The 20,306-nt window shown below is 55.0% G+C and overlaps 1 protein-coding gene and 1 pseudogene across 1 annotated transcript in view; one reads left to right on the forward strand and one right to left on the reverse strand.

Moving 5' to 3' along the window:
* LAMC3 (laminin subunit gamma 3) overlaps positions 1–19,668 on the reverse strand; it is a 59,686-nt gene extending 40,018 nt beyond the window's left edge. The window contains exons 1-3 of the mRNA XM_060013275.1: positions 19,293–19,668; positions 6,551–6,855; positions 2,009–2,139 (exon numbers count right to left, since the gene is read on the reverse strand). Of these exons, the coding sequence (XP_059869258.1) occupies positions 2,009–2,139; positions 6,551–6,855; positions 19,293–19,668 (812 nt within the window). The remainder of the gene's footprint in view (positions 1–2,008; positions 2,140–6,550; positions 6,856–19,292) is intronic.
* LOC132426819 (ATP synthase subunit ATP5MJ, mitochondrial pseudogene) lies at positions 1,150–1,564 on the forward strand (annotated as a pseudogene).
* Positions 19,669–20,306: the final 638 nt, after the last annotated feature.

Here is a 20,306-nt window from a genome sequence, read left to right on the forward strand (position 1 = left end):
ACCATCCGTGGAGAGGCCCTGCTCCCGGGCGGTTTGACCTGAATCAAGTGTGGGAGTGGCGGGGGAGGAGGAGAAGCAGAGGGGCCCCCACAGACACCCCCCATTTCCCCTTCACTCCTGAGCGCCAGCCTCCAGAGGGTGCAGACACCCTGCGTGTAGGCAGTTGCGCCCGTGCTCCCTTCCCAGACATCTTCACCTGTCCGAACGCCACCTTAACGTCCTTGAATTGTGGAAGCCCCTCGCCCCCTACCCCCATGGGCCACCACTCCCACGTGGAGCTGGCTTCCCACCCTAAATAGCTTTCAGATCCACACCTCTCCCATCCTACCACCAGCTCTGCCCAACCAGCTTCTTCTCTCTCCTTTCATCTGCCCCCTGCGATGTCAAGGGTTGGGGTGTCTCAGAAATCTAACCCTGTCACTACCCTGGCCAAATCCTCAGCAGCTTCCCACTGACTGCATAAACTTGGTCCACGGCCCCGACAATCTTCCGGCCGTCTCCACGCCCCCTGTTCCAGCTGCAGAGCTGTTGCCTCGTTCGTCAAGCCTGGGTCTCGTCCATGCTGGCTCTTCCACCTGGGATGCTCGCCCCTCACATCTCCAGCCTCGCCGGGTCCCCATCTGCAGGGTGGTCCCCCTGACCTCCCGCAGGGTCCCCATCTGCAGGGTGGTCCCCCTGACCTCCCACAGGGTCCGCATCTGCAGGGTGGTCCCCCTGACAGCCAGCACACCCTGCCCTGGCTTCCTATCCTTGTTAATCTGGGGCGTGCGACATGATTACTGGGGACTGATCTGGTTCCTGTCTGCCTGGGGCGGGAACACATCTGTCTCCTCTCTCCTTTCCAAGAAGGAGCCTGATGAGGGAGTGTTTACATTGAAGACGTCATTTGTGCCTGGAGGGCCCAGTACCAAGTGGCCACGTGTGTACAGGATGGCCCCTGCTTCGTGGAGAGGCGAGATGCTTAAACTACAACGTGCACTGATTGAAGCTGGAGGAGTATGTAGGCCAGGGCCAGGGGTCCCGACGGAACAGCCTGACTCTCCTCACATGAGAAGGGTGTAGAAGTGCGGTGCCTCCCTCCTTGGTGACCTTTCTGGGTCACTGGCCGTGGGGCTTTGGAGTGGCCTGAACCGTTCGTACTGTTTGGAGATGGCTCAAAGCCTTATTAAACATGCTTGGGGCTCCCCTGGTGGCACAGTGGTTGAGAGTCCGCCTGCCGATGCAGAGGACGCGGGTTCGTGCCCCGGTCCGGGAAGATCCCACATGCCGCGGAGAGGCTGGGCCCGTGAGCCATGGCCGCTGAGCCTGCATGTCCGGAGCCTGTGCTCCGCAACGGGAGAGGCCACAACAGTGAGAAGTCCGCGTACCGCAAAAACAAAAAAAACAAAAAAACCAAAAAAAACATGCTTGGGTCCCCAGGAAGCCCTATTCTACCCAAGTTTACCGTAAGATTTGGGGAAGAATGGGGTTGATGGGCTCCATCAGTTATAAGCTCATGAGTGCTGAGGAAAGAAGCAAAGCTTTGAAAGCCTGGGGTCCCGCACCTGCTTATGGTCACTGTTAACCAGCTTCATTTGTCCCACAGAACAGTGGTCCGACTGGAAATTTAAGCAGGTTCTACGTGTTAGACGAGAGTGTGGAACATTGCCCCACACGGGCACATGTGGCATGAATGAATGTACTGTCAGATGCAAAAAAAAAGGAAGAAAGAAAAGAAAGGGGGACGGACCACCAGGCAGAGGGAACCACAGGTGCAAAGGGCTGGTGTGTCCCGCGGACGGCAGCGGGAACACAGCTGACGTGGGAAAAGCAGCAGGAACGGGGCTGGGAGGCGGGAGGCAGGCGGGTCACGGAGGCCTCGAACGCTGGGCCCGGGAACCAGGCTTCTGCTCTTTCCCGCCCTGGAGCACCAGAAGTGGTTTCTTTACCCTCCACGGTAGCCACCGGGTGAGCCCACGTGGCAGCCACCCCGTCCAGCGTCCCGGCCGCTGCCCTGCTTCCCGCCTACCTGCCGCCCACAGAGAAGTCAGACACGGCGTAGTAGTAGGACTGCAGCACCTTGGGGTCCTTGAAGATGTCATCCCCAAACGTGTTGAGCCGGTCTAGGGAGATGAGGAACTCGGTGCTGGTGACCCAGTCCTGGCGGACAAGATGCAAGGGAAAGGGCTCCATCAGCAGGTTCCTGAGTGTCTGCCGGCTCCCCGGGGCATCTTCTGGGACACAGGGACGGGCCAGACACAGACAAATTCCGAGAACACTGCAGAAATAAGGAGCCTGTGCTTTTGGGTCACACCAACCTGGATGCCCGGCCCCTTCCTGACTGTGCAACTTTGGGGAATTTGCTCAATGTCTCAGAGCCTCCATTTCCCCATCTGTGAAATAGGACAAGGAATAATGTCGGCTCCAGGAGGGTGCTGGAGGAGGACGGCCAGTGTCAGCGGCGGGGCACGGAATCTGGCACGTGGTCGAGGTGCCGGAGCAGCCCATCTAAAACCGTGTCACGCAGGTTACCTGACTCCTCAGCGGGACCGCAACCCCGCTCTAGAGGGCAACTGAGGGAAGACGCGTCCCAGCGCCCTGGCGTGGGGTGGGCCCTGGGTTTACAGGCTTCTCACGTTCCAAGTATCAGGCTCCCACAGACAAGGCACCTGCCCCAGGTGACATCTGTTCCACCAGAACACAGCCCCAAGAGAACAAGGACTCAGGGCCCCTGCTTCTCACTGCATCCCCAGCCCGGGCTCTGCCGGGTGCACGGCAGGCACTCGATAAATACCTGCTGGTGGCGGAATGAGAGGCTTCCCCCTGGAAGAGCTGGTGGGGGGTGGGGGAGAGCCCGCGTGAACGCTGACATTTTCATCTGCCTGCTGTTATAATCAGGGGTAGCTGCAGCTGAATGTTAATCAGCATTTTAATTCAGCCCAGCAGCTGCTGGTTTAGCAATCAGGCTCATCAGGACAGAAGATGAACTGGCGAAGTCTGACTTCTCACCCCAGCGTGACTCAGGCCAGCGGGCCTCTCCGATCCCCTTGGGCTCAGCAACTCTCGAGCCCGTGGCCTGGGGCCCAGGGCCTCTGCCTGAGGACGCTTCAGCCAGGGAGGGGTCCAGGACCAGAAAGCTTCAGAGGGGACCTCAGCGCTCAGCTGAGTCTGTAAACCTCCGGGGAGTCACTCCCTGAATCACTTCTCAAACGTCAGTGTGCATTCAGGGATCAGGTTAAAATGCAGCTTCTGATCAGAGGTGGGGCCTGAGACTCTGTATTTCCACACGTGCCCAGGTGGTACTGATGCTGCTGGTCGGTCCCTGAAGCAGCTGAGGAGCAAGGGGGCTAAGGCCCGGGATGGGAACCCAGCAGAGCACAGCTGATGGTCTGAGTCTTTTCTTTCTGCAGAAAAAGTGCCCCTAGAGAACCCAAACCGGCTGATGTCCAAGCTGGAAGGTGCAGTCACTGACGCGTATTGTGTGGTTATGGCTCAGGTCCTCACCATAACCCCACAGGGAGGTGTTATTCTTACCCATGTTTTACAGATGAGAAGACTGAGGATCAGTGAGGGTAAGTACTCTGCTTCCTCGTTGCACGGCTGGTGCACGCAGAGCTGGGATTCGGGTCTATCTGACCCCAGGGTCCCAGCTTTCGCTACTAAGTAGCCTGCCTTCCTGCATCTACTCCAACGCCCTCATCATACTAATGGAGCCCAGAGGGCAATGACCTGCCCAAGGTCTCGGCCTGCAGTGACCCCTCTTTGGGTTCCTGCATCTGCTTTGTAGCCTATGACCTGCTCCATCAGTCTTGAAGGCAATGGTGATAGGAACAGCATCAAAATCTCCCTGAGACACCAGCAAGGGAGCTGGGAGAGAGAAGGGGAATTTGTTCCCTTAGCCCAAACTGTACGGGTCACTCCCCGATGCCTTAGAGGTCACTTTGGGGGCAAACCGGAGCCCCAGTACGCAGAGGCAAGGACCTCGTGCAACTTGCAGTGGCCCAGCTAAAACTACCAGTGGGCTCTCGGGTTGACTCTGGACAGACGTGGGAGCCAGGATGCAGCGTTAACTGCAGAAGCGGCAGGCAGGAGCTTCGTCTCCAAGCAGCCCAGAGAGGGTCAGCCTTCTCCCCAAGGTCCTTGGCCCCCATGGAGGACGGAGGGACCCAAGACACAGCAGCCGCATGGACACATCCCTCGTTACCCCACACCCCCAAGGCTCCACGTCCTTAGAGGAAGCACCACCCTGGGGGTGCCCAGAGGGGAGAGAAGGGGAGGGGGCAGCTTGGCTTTTTTTGTCCTTCTCTGACCTTCTCTGTCCTTCTGCCTGGGGGCTGCAGGGGTCTCATTTCTGAAAAGGCTGTTTTCCCGTTAGGGACAGCATCCAGGACATAAGTGGCAACGAGTCAGGGGGCCCCTCTGTCCAGATAGCACAGATGCAGGCAGAGCAGGTGCCCCGCCCTTGTGCTTGTCTTCAGATGCCCTTGGCCAATGTTTTCTAATCTACAGAGCTTGGAGCCCCATGGAGAAGAAATTGTCATTTTCAACAGAATCATGTGATGAGCACAGGTGAATTTTTTTTTTTTTTTTTTTTGCGGTACCCAGGCCTCTCACTGTCGTGGCCTCTCCCGTTGGGGAGTACAGGCTCCGGATGCGCAGGCTCAGCGGCCATGGCTCATGGGCCCAGCCACTCTGCGGTATATGGGATCTTCCCGGACGGGGGCACGAACCCGTGTCCCCTGCATCGGCAGGCGGACTCTCAACCACTGTGCCACCAGGGAAGCCCACAAGTGAACGTTTTTAATGGGATAAGCAGGGCCTGGGCGTCTGGAGATAAGACTTTGTGCCAGAAAGGATTAATCTTGCCTGAGAGAGTTCTGACCTTTGCCCCCCACTCCTGGGGGGTCACCTGCAAGCCCTCAGAATGTCCTCCTTGATAAGAGTAACTTTGTTCACCTGGGGCCCTGGGCCACCCCAGATGGTCAATGCTGACAATGTGATTTATGGGGAGGCCTACAGAATCCGCCTGCTCTCTGGAGGGGCTGGAGATCAAGGTCAGCCATAGGCTCTCCGCCATGTGCATGTGGCTGACCCCCAATAAAATCCCTGGACTCCAAGGCACAGGTGAGCTTCCCTGGTTGGCAATGCACTTGTCACATGCAGTTGCTGGGAGAAATCAGCACTGTCCCCACGATCCCACTAGGAGAGGACACCCAGAAGCCCCATGCCTGGTCTCTCCTGGACCTGTCCCATGTACCTGTTCCCTTTGTTGGTTTCAGTCTGTATCCTTTCCCTGTAATAAATCGTCACCGTGAGTACAGCGGCTTTTCTGAGTTCTGTGAGTCCTTCCAGTGAATCACTGAAGCTGAGGGTGGCCTTGGGGACCTCAAGCCAGCTGACACCGTGTTTTCTTGTGCTGGACAGCCTGGGTGGGCCACAACCTCTTTCTGGGCCTCAGTGTTCCCTCCAGAAACAAACGGGATTCTAATCCCAGCCCCCTCATTATCCCAGACAGGCAAAGGAAATGCTCTGAATACGTCGAGGGAAGAAGATAGCAGTTTTTCTCGGCAGAGGTCTGTCGGAATGCAGGGAAGTGGACTAGAGGGCCGTCCAATGCCCCAAAACATCAAACAGACCACCACCTCCACAGATGAACCGTCGCTGACGCACAGAAACGTGGACATGCGTGGGTGCTTATCCTGGGAGGGCCACAAAGCTGAGTAGACTCAGGTGGGCAGGATGGGGCCCTGTATGGAAGCACACAGCCACAAGCCTGCCACGCTCTCTGCCGCAAGATGGGTGAGCTCACGAACTCTTATCTTCAAAGCGTGAATGAGCATCTCTTCTAGGACACGCACTGTGCTGGTCACTTTACAGTTGGCTGTCCAACGTGGCAGCTGCTGGCCCCATGTGGCTGTTTAAACTTCATTGAAATGAAAATTCAATTCCTCAGTCGTGCTAGTCACATTCCATGTGTTCTACAGACAGACACGTGGCTTGTGGCTACCATACCGGAGGGTGCTGCTAGGGATCATTTCTGTCGCTGCAGGAAGTTCTGCTGCGTAGCTCTGCCTGACAGCACAGATCCCAGGACTCTGTGACTCCAAACTCACGTTCTTCTCGTGTTTTCCCTCTAATCCCCGTCACAGCCCTTGGAGACACACAGGGCAGGCAACGCCATCCATCACGGAGGGGGGAAGCGGGGCTCCCAGCAGGGAGTTCTAGCAGAACCCCCAGCTAGGAGTCAGGACCCTCAGGGTCTGCGCTGGGCCCTTCCACGGACCCACGTGTGCCCTTGGGAAGTCCTTTCCCCACACCTGCCTAAGGAAGGGGTCAGCTGAGGTGATGGCTGTCACAGGGCACCCTCTTCCATCTATTTCATTATCAGTCATCCACAAAAGATTCAGATACAACAAAAACTTCTGTTGTTTCAAATCTGAAAACCACAGGAGGTCTCACAGTCCCCTGTGTCGTCCTGCCCTTTTAGACTTCCCTGGGGGCCCCTGGACCTGAGCGTCCAGCCCAGCCCCTGCCCCAACCCGGCCCCTGCCCAGCCCCACTCCTCTCTGACCTGCAACACGGGGCTCTCCTCAAAGTTGTAGGCACTGGGCCGGCCCTCCAGGGTGGAGAAGGCCACGTTGCCCCCGCTCAACGGGGAGATGTCGCTGAACTCCGAGGTGCAGAAGGCCACGCGCTCGTCCTCGCCGGGGCGCAGGTACTGGCCCTCGGGCTTGCCGTAGGTCGTCTGGCAGGAGGCGCTGTAGTACTGGTAGGGCTCCCAGGGACCGCCGGCCCGGGTGCGCTTGTAGATGGCGAAGCTCTCAGGGCGGCTGGTGTGGAACTTCAGCCGCACGTAGGTGATCTCGTAAGCTTTCCCTGCAGTGGGAAGACATGGACCCATTTTACAGAAGGGAAGAGAGCGTCAGAATCCGGGTCCAGGGAGAGCAGAACGGCTGTGCTGCGTGTACTACCTTGGATGGATCGTTAGAGGCTGCCTGGAGCACTGTGCTGGATGTGCCGTGATTAATTAGTGATGCCTGTCAAGGACACAGGAGAGGACAATGCTGGCATGCTTCCCAAGCGCTTGCCATCCCTTAACTAGGCCCGTTTGTCTCCCTGCACAGGAATCTGCAGAGTAACACCCCTGACGGGCAGCCATCTCTTTTTGCTCAACTATCTCCAGCAATGGGATGTTGCCACGTCCTGAAGAAGCCTGCTCTACCATTAGAAAGTCATTTCTTTCACTACGCTCCAATTAACCAAACCTTCCACCTGTGCGTTTTGGTCTCACTCCCTTCCAGTGATTTTAGACCGCTGGAGTCTGGAGACATGCCTGTTTCAAGCCCCCCAAATCCTAACACAACCCCCCCGAACCCCTCTCTGTCTCCTGCTTCCATCTAACTTCTGTTTGATCCAAAGTTCTTAAGAGAAGTCTGTATCTGTTGGCCCCATGGTCTCATCTCCCGATTTAACCCTCAGTCCACTGCAGTGCAGCTTCTCTGGGTCACTCAATAGAAACTGCTCTTGCAACCACAGCCCCTTGTGGTCACAGCCAGGGGACCACGCCTTGCCTTACTTCCTGGGCCATAGATCATCGCTGTTACTTGGAAGCCCCCTCCCCAGGCCTCCGTGCAGCCCACACTCCTGGCCCTGCCTCCTGGGTCTTGCTCCTGGGCTGCTCCTTCCAGCCCACCCTAAGTCCCCTCCTCGGCCCCCTCTGCTCAATCCCCCCCACCAGTGGCCTCTCCATCGGCTTCAGTCCTGCTCCCCTCCCCAACCCTGCTGACATCAAGATGTGGGATCTTCAGGCCACACCCTGCCCTCCTCTCTGCCCAGCTGCCACCTTTATGCCGCAGGAGCGCTCACAATGGCTCCAGATCCACCACAGTTACTCAGAGCTGGGAGGCCGGGATGGGAAGGGGCATGCGGCTGGGGAGCAGGGAGGGTGGGGAGGACAGCCGCCTACATCCTCATCTGCCCCGACAGGTGTCAGCAAGTAATGCCTAAGAACAGAAAAACCGATGGACTAATGAACGAATGAATGACCAAGAGAGGGAGGGAGCCCTCCCATTCCCCAGAGCAGCACAGAACTTCTCTCCACCCCTTTCCCACATCTGCTTTCTTCCCTCTGGCTGTTCTGCCCTGGTCCCAGATACCCCAGGAGGCCTTTCCCACTGCTGCCACCTCTGTCACCGTCCACGGTCTCCCTTATGCACTGAGGAGAAGTCACTTCAATCCTCTGTTTAAACATCTCGGCCCAAAGTGAGAGCTAAATCTATAAAACTCTTACAAGAAAATATAGGAGTAAATCTTCATGACCTGGGTTAGGCAAAGCCTTCTTAGATGTGACACCAAAAGCACAGCTGACAAAGGAAAAAAAACAGATGAATTGAACTTCATCAAAATCAAAAAATGTGTCCTTCTAAAGACACCACTGAGAAAAATGAAAAGCCAACCCACAGAATAGGAGAAAATATTTGCAAAGCGTTAAATCTGTTAAGGAATTTATCTGGAACATTTAAAGAATTCTTACAACTCAAAAATAAAAAGACAGATAACCCGGGAATTCCCTGGAGGTCCAGTGGTTAAGACTCGGCGCTTTCACTGTAGGGGACACGGGTTCGATCCCCGGTCGGGGAACTAAGATCTCGCAAGCTGTGCAGCACAGCCAAAAAAAAAAAAAAAAAAAAAATAACTACAGATAACCCAATTTAAAAATGGAAAACAGAAAAAAGGATCTACATAGGCATTTCTCCAAAAAAGATATATCAATGGTCAATGAGCACATGAGAAGATGCCCAACATCATTAGTCAGACCAAACCCACAATGAGATACCACTTCACTCCCTTAAGATGGATAAAATAAAAGAGACAGACAAAAATAAGTGTTGGCAAGGAGGTGGAGAAATCGGAAGCCTCGTACACAGCTGGTGAAGATGTAAAACGGTGCAGTTGCTTTGGAAAGCAGTCTGGTGGTTTCCCAAAATGTTAAACACAGAGTTACCACATGACTCAGCAGTCTCACTCCCAGGCGTGTACCCAAGCGAAATGAAAACATACGTCCTCACAAAAACCTGGACACCCATGTTCAGAGCAGCAGTACTCATAAAATGCAAAGAATGGAAACAACTCAAATGTTCGTCCACAGATAAATGAATAAATAAAATGTGGTATGTCATACAAAGGAATAGCATTTGGCAAGAAAAAGGAATAAAGTCCTGACACATGCTACAGTGTGGATGAACCTTGAAAATATTGTGATAAATAAAAGAAGCTAATCCCAAAGACTATATAATGTATGATTTCACCTATATTAAATGTCCTGAACAGGCAAATCCAGAAGGACAGAAAGTAGATTCGTGGTTTTCAGGGCCTGGGGTGTTGGGTGAATACTTGGCAGGGGGAGGTGGCTGCTAACGGGCACAGGGTTTCTTTGGAGGTGATAAAAATGTTGAAAAATGGATTGTGGTGATGAGTATACAAGTCTATGAATAGTACTAAAAAGCACTGAATTGGTCCTCACATCCATGAGGGTGGCTATTATTTTTAAAAAAAACAGGTAACAGGGACTTCCCTGGTGGTCCAGTGGTTAAGACTCCACGCTCCCAATGCAGGGGCCCCGGGTTCAATCCGTGGTCGACGAACTAGATCCCACATGCGTGCCGCAACTAAGACGCGGCACAGCCAAAATAAGTAAATTAAATAAATAAATATATATATTTTAAAAAATCAGATAACAGTAACAAGCATTGGTGAGGGTGTGGAAAAGTTGGAACCCTTGTGCACCGTTAGTAGGAGTGTAAAATGGTGCATTTGCTTTGGAAAACAGTTTGGCGGTTCCACAAAAAATTAAAAATAGACTTACCATATGATCCAGCAATTCCACTACTGAGTATAGACCCCAGGGTACTGAAAGCAGGGTCTTGAAGAGATATTTGGGCACACATGTTCATAGCAGCATTACACACAATAGCCAAGACGTAGAAGCAACCCATGTGTCCATCAACAGATGACGAATAAACAAAATGTGGTCCAGGGACTTCCCTGGTGGCCCAGTGGTTAGGAATCCGCCTGCCAATGCAGGGGACACGGGTTCAAGCCCTGGTCCGGGAAGATCCCACATGGCGTGGAGCAACTAAGCCCGCGAACCACAACTACTGAGCTTGCGCTCTAGAGCCCGCGAACCACAACTACTGAGCCCTCGTGCCACAACTAAAGAAAGCCCGCGCGCAGCAATGAAGACCCAACGCAGCCAAAACTAAATTAATTAATTAAAAAACAAAATGTGGTCCATCCACCCAGTGAAATAGTATTTAGCCTTAAAAAGGAAGGAAATTCTGACACATGCTACAACATGGATGAACCCTGAGGACATGATGTGAAGCAAATTAGGCCAGTCATCAAAAGACAAATACTATATGATTCCACCTATATGAAGCCCCTAGAGGAGTCGAATATATGGAGACAGAAAGTAGGATGGTGGGTAAGGGGAGAGAGTAATAGTATTTAATGGGGACAGAGTTTCAGTTTAGGAAGATGAAAAAATTCTGTGGGTGGATGGTGGTGAATATACAACAATAATACAACAATGTGAATGTCCTTAATACCAGTGAACTGTACACTTAAAAATGGTTAAGGTAATAAATTTTATGTTATGTGTATTTTACCACAATAAAAGAAAAAACTGCGGCGAAAGTATACATATTGGCCCCTTGGGAATGCAGTGTGGTGACACAGATGAAGGGCCATGAAAATATTCCTGGCCTTTGGTGAAAAAAAAAAAAAAAAATCCCACTTCTGGGAATTCGAACAAGGCATGGGACCTAAATCAAGAAGTTCATCAAGGAATTTTTTTATAATAGGGAAAAAAGTGGAACCATAAGTATTCAGTAAATTGTAGGGATAAACTCACAGGATGATTGAAACCACGGAAGCAGCTGACAATGAGTTTATATTACATGGGAAAGTGAAAATGTTGAATGAAAAAAAAAGACAAATGACCTTACGTTTAGAATCGTCAGATGATATTTAAAAATCCCTAAAGAACGAGCAGAAAAGAAAGACATCGAATGCATAAGCATGACTGTCCTCAGGGCAGAGGACTCAGTGACTTTTCTTCCCTTTTCAAGTGTTCTACATTTTCCCAATTTTTTCTCATGAAGTTTGTTCTAATTTAAAAACTGGAGAAAACACAAATTAAAAAAAAATTTAAAAAGCAACCGCCTTGCCATGTTCTGTTTTAAGATGCTTTTCAAAGTTACATTGCAGCACAGCCTGGCACTGTCACTCCAAGCCCCTTCAAAGAAAGCATGTGTTGCCAACGGAGCCGGTGTCTGGGGCGGCCGCTTCTGTTCTGAGCAGGCGTCAGACCTCGGAACCAGGTGAGGACTTGCCCCAGGCGCGCGTTCACGAAAGGATGCTGTGTGGAGGTCGCCGTGGGTCCACGGGCCCAGATTCCTCTGTAAACATCTAGCAGCCAGACACCTCTCAGGAGGGGAACTTGGAGTCACTTAAAAGGTAGCTGGCAGCTAGAAGCGTGATTGGAAAAAGGCGGCCGCCGGGATTTCATGCAAATGAGCAACACTGCACACTAGGAAACATCGCGGCTTTTCCCTTTCCTTGCCAAGCCAGGTGCGAGAAGATGCAGGTACGTCACAGAGGCGCCGCAGGGACTTTCTGTTACAAGAGTTAACAGAAGGGCCAAGAGTTAATTAGAAGGGCTAAGAAAGCAACTTAATCCCTGCTTTGCGATGAAAAGGTTTCTGCCAAAGGCAACCCGAAGGCTGGGGAAGGAACTGGCCCTGAGATCTTCTGAACAATGACAAGAATTAAATTCGCAGCCTCAACCCAGACCCTTGCAAGCTCCAGGGGCCAATGAAGCTTCAGGGTGACTGAGACAGGTGTGCTCCCATCAGAAAAGCTGGGCCAAAACGTCATCCCCACCTGTTAACTGCGGAGTGACACTGCTTGGGACGACATGGATCTCAACTCCCAGCCACCCAATAGGCTGTTCCCTCCGCTCCTCACCTGGCTGGCTTCCGTGCATCCCTGCTCATCCCACTGGTTTAGCAGACTGATCAAATGCCCCAGCCTGAGTCCTGTGTGGAACACCTTTCTCCCGCCTTCCCCGATGGCTACTCATCCCTGGAGCTGTGGGTATGGGTGCCTCACTGGTGCTCCCCAGCTGCCCTGAGCCTCTTCACCCTGTTCTGTAAAGACCTGCTCATCCCTCCCACTAGTCTGCGCCCTCCTTGGGATGGGGCAGTGAATCCTCAGAGCTGAGCACAGTGCCAGGTACACAGCAGGCGCTCCATAAATGCTTGCCAGATGAAGCATGATTTGTACCTTTAAGGAGGTTACAATCCAGTGAACAAGTGGAGACAGGCAGGCCTGACAACATGACTGAGGCTGTCACAGGGTTCTGCCAATCACGACCCCCCGAATGAGTCTGTTGAACAACAGCCAGCATTTAGTGAGCACCTACTATGTGCCAGGCACCTTGTTAAGTGCTCTATGCACACTCCATCTCAGAGACTCCCAAACAGTTCCATAACCGTGCACGTCTTACTAACAAGGAACCCGAGGTTCAGGCAGGAGAAAGGGTCTCGCACAAGGTCACGTAGAAAACAGCTGAGTCTCTGCTCAACTACAGGCTTGTCTGCCCCCAGGTTGCCGAACGAGCCACCCCTCCATTCAATGCTCAGAGAGAAAGGGCTGCCCAGGAAGGAGGTGCCAGTGCCCATGAAAACTGCAGAGGTCGCCCAAGCCAGCACCAGGAACACCAAGCCATGTCCTCTCCAGCCAGCTGGGACGTAAAGCCCAACAGGAATGACACCAGGGCGGCCATAAAAGCAGGCTGGCCCACATCCGGCACTGACCGAGCAGAACGAGCTCCGAAGGAGAGGCTTATTTTGGGAAAATGGAAACAAAACAAAGCCCTTTAATTGGAGCCATCTGGGGAGCAGTGGCCTGGGGATGGGGCTGCAGGGGACAGGGTGGGGAGCTGAGCGGAAATGCGTGGGCGAGGCTGCCCTGCCCACTGTGGGCATGAGAACCAGGTGGGGAGAGCCGCTCCCAGCCTGCAGGAGGCATCACAGCAGGGCTCCTCCGCCCTAGCATCTGGCCATCCACTGTTCTCGTCTTCCTCTCCCATCCTAGCTCTTGGCAATTTGGGGCTCGCTGAATCCCTGCGAAGAGCTGGGGAATCCCTGTGACCACAGTGCCAGACACCATGAGAGCCTGGCTGAATCAGAGCCAGGCCCATGACAGTTCCCTCAACTTTGGGCCAAGAGTCTAAACCCCAAATATGGATATCAAGATTGTCAAGCCTATTGTCTAACCTGGGGAGCGTGAACAGATTTCGTCTGATTGATTATTGCCTAGGGCTTTGTGTTAAGAAGGATTCTGAGGTCCAGTCTGAATGGAGCCATGACTGAAATGTACAAACTACAAGTCTGCCAAGAGAGGTGTCAGGGCATTTAAGACCATTGCCATCAATCAGGGAACAGATGAGGGGCTGAGTGGGAATGATGGAGAGGAAGGCAAAGACAAGGAACATTCCAGAGAATGATGTAGTGATCTGGCGAACGCTGAAGTCAAAGGATGAGGAGGGAAGAACTGCAGCGGATTCCTGAGTTCCTTGCTTTGGTGCATGGAGAGACGAGGGGGAAGGAAGAAGGATGCCTTTACTTTTTAATTTTAAATATATATATATAACATAAAATTTACCATCTTAATAATTTTTAAGCATACGGATCACTGGTATTAAGCACATTCACACTGTTGTGCAACTGTGGCCACCATCCATCTTCAGAACTTTTTCATCTTCCCAAACTGAAACTCCATACCCATTAAACACTAACTTCCCATTCTTTCCTCCCCCAGCCCCTGGCAACCACCATTCTACCTTCTGTCTCTATGAATGTGACTCGTTTAGGGACTCATATGAGTGGAATCATAGAGTGTTTGTCCTGTGTCTGGCTTATCTCCCTGAGCATGCTGTCTTCGAGGTTCATCCACGTAGCAGCATGTGTCAGAACCTCCTCCCTTCTGAAGGCTGAAAAATATGCCATTGTACGGCGGTGCCACATTTTGCGTATTCGTTCATCAGTGGACACTTGGGTTGCTTCCACTCTTCAGTTATTGTGAACGATGCTGCTATGAATATCGTTTACACGGTGCACCTTTACTTTTGGACTCTACGTTTGGGGCCCATGTGTGACATTCAACGGTCGGCTTTCAGGAGGATGCTTGAATGACCTGGTCAAGGGCTCAGGTGGGAGACTGGGCTGGAGGTGCAGGTGGAGCCCCAAATGTCGACCATGATCCCAACAGGCAAAGCCAGGGGCATGAGATGGGGAGAGGGCACCGCTGGTGGCAGGGCTGGCGGGGAGATGAGAGAGAGCAGGGGAAGGGAGGCAGGTGAAGCGGCTGGAGCCCTGGGGTGCCCAGGTGCGGGGCAGGGCCAGGAGGAAGGGCAGAGCCACAGCTTAAGAGTCTGGGATGGATCTGGAAGGCTGGGGAGTTATTCATTCATGCGTTCATCCACTCATTCCTTGTTTCCAGGGAGGAAATACAGTGTAGCCATGATGTGCTGGGGTTCACATCCCCGCTCCACTGCTTAGCAGCTCTGTTGCCTTGGGCAAAAGACCTAACCTCCCTCCAGTGAAATGGGCAAGTGTCTTGAACACAGTGACTCCATTTCCCCATTTGCAAAATGGGCATCACAGTAAAAGGGCTTCATGAGTAAATGCCTGCAAAGCACTGACCACAGTCCCCGGCACACGCATGACTAAATGCTGTCATTCCATCCATCCACCCAACCAACAGCACCACTGTGCAGGGGGCCCTGCCCTGGGCGCTGGGGTGCAGCTGTGAAAACAGGCATTCCCTCTGTAGCCTGGAGCCAGTGATGGACACAAACAACTCACGCCTATGATCTAGACTGCGACGGGGGAAGGGTGAGGGGCTGCAAGAGCATACAGGCAGGCTCTCTGCCCAATCCTGGGGGCTGAGGGCTTCCTGTAGGAGGTGACCTCAAAGCCTAGCGGGGCAGACAATGGCCTGTCCGCTGTTGCATCCCCAGGGCTTGGTACAGGGACTGGCACGCAGTAGGCACTCGGCTGTTCTGCTTATGAATGAGATACGGGTTATCCAGGAGAAGGCGGGAACAGGAAGTTTTGCCGGGCAGATGCAAGAGCAAAGGCAAAGACCAGGAGGACAGACGCAGTCTCGGCCCATCCTCAGCCCTGCTGAAGCGCAGCTGGTGCAGCCAGAGCGGGAGGGGAGGGAGGGGAGATCTGGAGGCTGCCTGCATCCTTCCTGGGCTTTGGGACTTCCCACTCCTGCAACGGCTGGGTCCATCCTGAGCCCAGATGGGGGCGAGGCCAGCCAGGGCCAGCTGGGCCCAGGGCCATGGGGGGCTGCTTCTGCGGTAGAGGCTAATCAGGGCCGCTGCCTTGACCCCTGACCTGACTGGGGCCCGGCATTCCAGCCAGAACCCCCAGGGAGAAGGAAGGAGGACTTGGCGCCCCGGCACTGGCCTCGTCCAATGCAAACACGGCCGCCCACTCGACAGGAAGACGCAGTGGAGTCAAAGCTCAGGAGACCCAGCCGGCGTCGGGCTCCACCGGGGCCGGCAGGTCCTTCTGACGTCCAGCTCCCACTGGGCCAGGCCCCGCTGTCCTCTGTCCCCTCCGCTCTGGCCATCCAGGCCGTGCAGGTCCAAGAACAAACAGAGCGGCCTCCTGGCTCCCCTTGACCTGGGATGCCCTCCACTCTTTTGTCAACTCCCACCACCCTTCACATCTCCAAGAGGCCCGCTCACCCCGGGTGTGTCCCCTGAGCATAAATCTTCATCCACATCGTTCCCGGGGCCCAGCTCGTCTTCTGGCTCCATGAAGATGGAGCAGATGCTGAACGGATGCAGGGAGAACTGGCCCTGCACACGGGCAGCCCCCAGCCGGGATCTGAGGCTGGAGAAACCTTCCCCTCGCTCAGGGGCTCAGAACTCACCTGCTCAGGGACTTAATGTCTTTCCAGTAGCTTCTCAGGAATCCAAGAAAGTGTACAAGCAAGAAGGGAGACTCCCCTGAGGCCAGCCGAAAGCTGAGGCATAACCTGGACGTGTATCATCCCCAAACGCAGCGCACTGCGGGGAGGGTCCCAGGGTCTGCGGTGGGACCCTAGGCACTGATTTCATCCTCAGAGCCTCAGTTTCCCTGTCTATAAAAGAACAAACGGGGACTTCCCTGGTGGTCCAGTGGTTAAGACTCCACGCTCCCAATGCAGGGGGCACGGGTTCAATCCCTGGTCGCAGAACTAATATTCCACATGCCGCACGGCGTGGTCAAAGAAAAAGAACAAACGGTGCTGGGATGGGGTGCTGACTTAGTGGGGTCCCTAGCACATGGTGAGGGCCCCCTGAATACTGTGTTACCCCTGATGACCATCCACCTCCCACACACCCACCACGAGGCTCCAGCCTGCTCACTTCCCGTGGCCTCCGTGGAGGGCTGGGAGCCACCAGACCCCGAGGCTGCCTTTCATCGCAGACAGGAAGGCTCAGCTTAGCGACAGGACTCAGGGATTTGGAACAGATGTCTGCGAGCTCGCAGGGGGCTGGGAAAGCAGCGACCTCCGTCCAGGGCTGACCGGCCGCCTGTCCCTCCCCCGGCCTCCCCACTCCCTCCAGGAGACTGGGGCCAGAGCCGCTGCCCACTCCTCCCTCCAACGAGGTCAAGGAGAGAGGGGGCAGAGCCAGCAGAGGCGGCCTGAGGGCTAGGAGAGGCTCCCGCCCACCTTGACTGAGGACCCACCCAGCCCCCACCGGGAATGCCCTGATGGTCCCAGCACTCTTCCTCCCCTGATATTATGCGACCTGTGGCTCAGCGTGGAGAAAACCAAATTTGAACGGAACCAAACGTGGGCCGCGTCTGTCTGGGGCTGCTGTGGGTCCCCAGAACCCCTCCTGCATAAATGGGACCAGGGTCAGGATGTCTTTGGGGAGCCAGCTGGGAGAACATTTCTCAATCCCTTCGGAAGAGGCCACCCCAAGGGGAACCTCGGCCTGAGCCGCTCTCAGCAGAGTCCTGCTGGTCACACACAAGGACTGGCCCAGCTCCTGTAAGCGCCTGGCCGACCTGAGCTCACAGGACCTGCACACTGCCCGAGAGGTGGCAACTCTCACCCCATTTCACAGGGAGGAAACCGAGGCACGGGGAGGGGGTGGCGTCTGCCCAGTGAGTGGCTGTGCTGGGCTTGAGTGTGAAGCCTCTTCTGTGGCCCGAGGCAGGCAAAAGAGAGACCTGAGCTGGGCCCGGGGCACGGGACGGAGGAGGTGGGGACCTCCTTCATGCATTCACTGTACGGACCCTTCCAGAGCCCCTCCCACATGCCTGGTGTTGCACAACACGACGGGAAGAACAATGGGGTGTGTGTGTGGGGGGGGGGGGCGTAGGGCCTGGCACACACCAAGTGTAAATGGGAACTGCCCCAAATCCAAACACATAGACCCTCCCCCGCCCGCTCCTGCCTCGTCTGTGCCTGGCCTGAGCCCCTCATCCGACCCAGGTTCCACCCACACAAGCAACACGTCAGCCCATCCCGCATCCTCTGTCATGGAACAAACTGTCTCCCACAGACCCCATCCTATCCCAGATTCCTTCCCCTGTGGCCTTGGGGTCCTGCCAGGCCAGTCTAGCCAGCTCCCCCAACCTCTCTTCCCCCACTGGTTTCCTGTCACACGCCTGGGTAGAGAGACCCGTCCCATCCCATCCCTCCCATCCCATCGACAAGCCCCACCTGGAGAGCCCGACAGGTCAATGGGTGGTAACAAGGCCTCAGAGCAACCGAGCTTCTTGGGGTGGCAGTGGGTACCAGCCTGCTCTTCTGAGAAGGCTCGGTGTCCCCCCTGCCACTTCAGTGCCATTCCCCAGCCCTCCCCAAGGCACTGTCACTCAGAGCTAGGAAAAGCCAACTCCACCGATGGGTGGAATTCACGTCAAGAAGTTTATGCTCTGATCTTGGATACACACGGATGTCAGTATCATTTAGCAGCTGTGTGTCTTTGGGTAAAAGACTTAACCTCTCTGAACCTCAATTTTCTCAGCTGAAAAATAGGGACACATTCCCATAATTCCTTATCGAAACCGTTTGGCTCCGGATGTGGTTTAGAATTCAGAACTCTTCAGACTTTAGAGAGATGATGCAGTCCTTATGCCATGCATTGTGTTAACACCTCCAGCCGGGTCTGGGGCTAACAGCCATGTTCAAACATCTCAGGAACAGAATGTATGACTATTCACTCTAGGATCAACAAGGTCTATAAGTAGCCTCAGGTCAGGTTTAGCAGCTGAAATGAGTTATAAAAATACTTTGAGGGGCTTCCCCACTGGTCCAGTGGTTAAGACTCCATGCTCCCAGTGTGGGGGGCCTGGGTTCGATCCCTGGTCAGGGAACTAGATCCAGCATGCGTGCCTCAACTAAGAGCCCTTGTGCCACAGCTAAGACTCAGCGCAGCCAAATAAATAAATAAATATTAAAAAAAAATACTTTGAGTTTTCAGAGCTTTGGGAGATTTTGAACCCACAGATAAGGGAGTGTGGACCAATGGAAACGCTCCTTCCCTGAAAGGGCTACGGAGCCAGGGGTCGGCGGGGAGGTGGTTATTCCCATTCCCTGAAATGGGGGAGGTGCCATGAGTGAAGTGCTGGGTCCAGACTCGGGTTTGTGATTCCCGGGGACCTAAGGGCTCTTGCACCGTGGCGTGGGGTTGGGTGGAAAGGCTTGGGCACAGCAGAGAGGCCATGCCATCCGGTCCAGTTACCCAACAGCCGGGTGAAACTCGGCTCCTGCCCTGAGGGCAACCTTCTCGGTGATGAACACGCTGGCTCTGTCCCCAAGATCACCCCCAGGGACAGCACACGGCCTCAGGGATTCACTGAACCCCAGAAGTCAACCAGATGCCCCAAGGTTAGGAGCCCCTGCCCCAGAAAGCCGACTAGTTCACCCCCTGGTGGGTCACCTCCCTTCTTTGCCCACAACAGCTCTGGGTCTAGGATGGACAATCATTACAGGGCATGGTCCTCGCACCCAGATCCGCTGCTCTGTAAAGGGCTCCCAGGAGGCTTCCCACCCCTCCCAGCCCCAAGAGACACTCATCAGTCTATCCTTCCAGATAGTGGGGGGCACAGGTCCCTTTCCTGAGGCCCCCCATATCTGGATCCTACAGCTAACCCAGGGCGCGCAGCCTCGAGCCCTCGATGGTGCGCACAGGGGACTAGGTGATGGCGGTGCCCTAAGCCCGCGCTTACCCAGGTTGAGAGTGATGTTGACCGAGGTGGGGTACTGCACCCCAAAGGCCATGGACGGGCTCTGCCACCAGGTGCTGTCGTCCTGGCTGTGGAAGTCGGTGAGGTAGGAGGCGTTGTGGTGGCGCTCGGGGTCGGCGGCGTCGCAGCGCTGGCACTGCGCCCCCGCTCCCTGAGCGCCCAAGTGCGGACAGAAGTCCTCGGGCGGGCGGCCGCACGTGTGGGAGGCCTCGGCTAGCCGGCCGAACGCCGCGTTCTCGAACACGGGCAGGCAGCGCTGCGGGCGCCCCGCGTCGTCGTAACACGCGCCCATGCCCGCGCCGGCCGCCCGCGGCGCCAGGAGCGCCAGACCCAGCAGGAGCGCGGCCACCGCCGCCATGGTCAAGGGCACCGACGCCCTTGCGGTCCGACCGTGCACGCCCGGCTCCGCGCGCCCGCCTCGTCTCCCGCTCCGGTGGGCGCGGACCGCGCGCGGGGCCCCAGTACGCGCCTCCCCCGGCGGGCGGGACCCATGGCGGGAGGGAGGGACAGACGGCGGGCAGCGCCCCGCAACCTCCCGACCGCTCCGTCCCTGGGCGCTCACTCCCCCTGGTGGTCGTGCCCGGGAGCGCTCGTCTTGGGAGTCAGCCCCAGCTGCTTTGCCCTGGCTCTGCTGGGGGACCCTGGCTCTTTGACCCTCGGTGTCCTCGTCTGTAAAAAGGGATTGGTAATGATGCAGGTTCATTACCGTGCTTGTGGGGTTTCAATGGCTGCTCATGACATGGAAACTGCTCACTAGTGCCTTTCAAGTCCTGAAATAAAAGGGGGCATCCTGGTCTTTCCCGTTGCACGTCTCCTCCCAGCAATAAAGTCACCCTAGGGGTAGATCCTTAAGTTTCCACTGTTCCGTTAACTCTGAAAAGTGCTTCTGCTGCTGGCTATTCTCTGCTCTCAAAGCAGAGATTCTAAGCTGACATTTGTGACCAAGGATACCTGGTCTCATCACAAACATCACCTCAGAGAGAGACCTTCCCTCCC

The sequence above is a fragment of the Delphinus delphis genome, chromosome 6 (genome assembly GCF_949987515.2).
Source record: "Delphinus delphis chromosome 6, mDelDel1.2, whole genome shotgun sequence".
Lineage (NCBI taxonomy): Eukaryota > Metazoa > Chordata > Mammalia > Artiodactyla > Delphinidae > Delphinus > Delphinus delphis.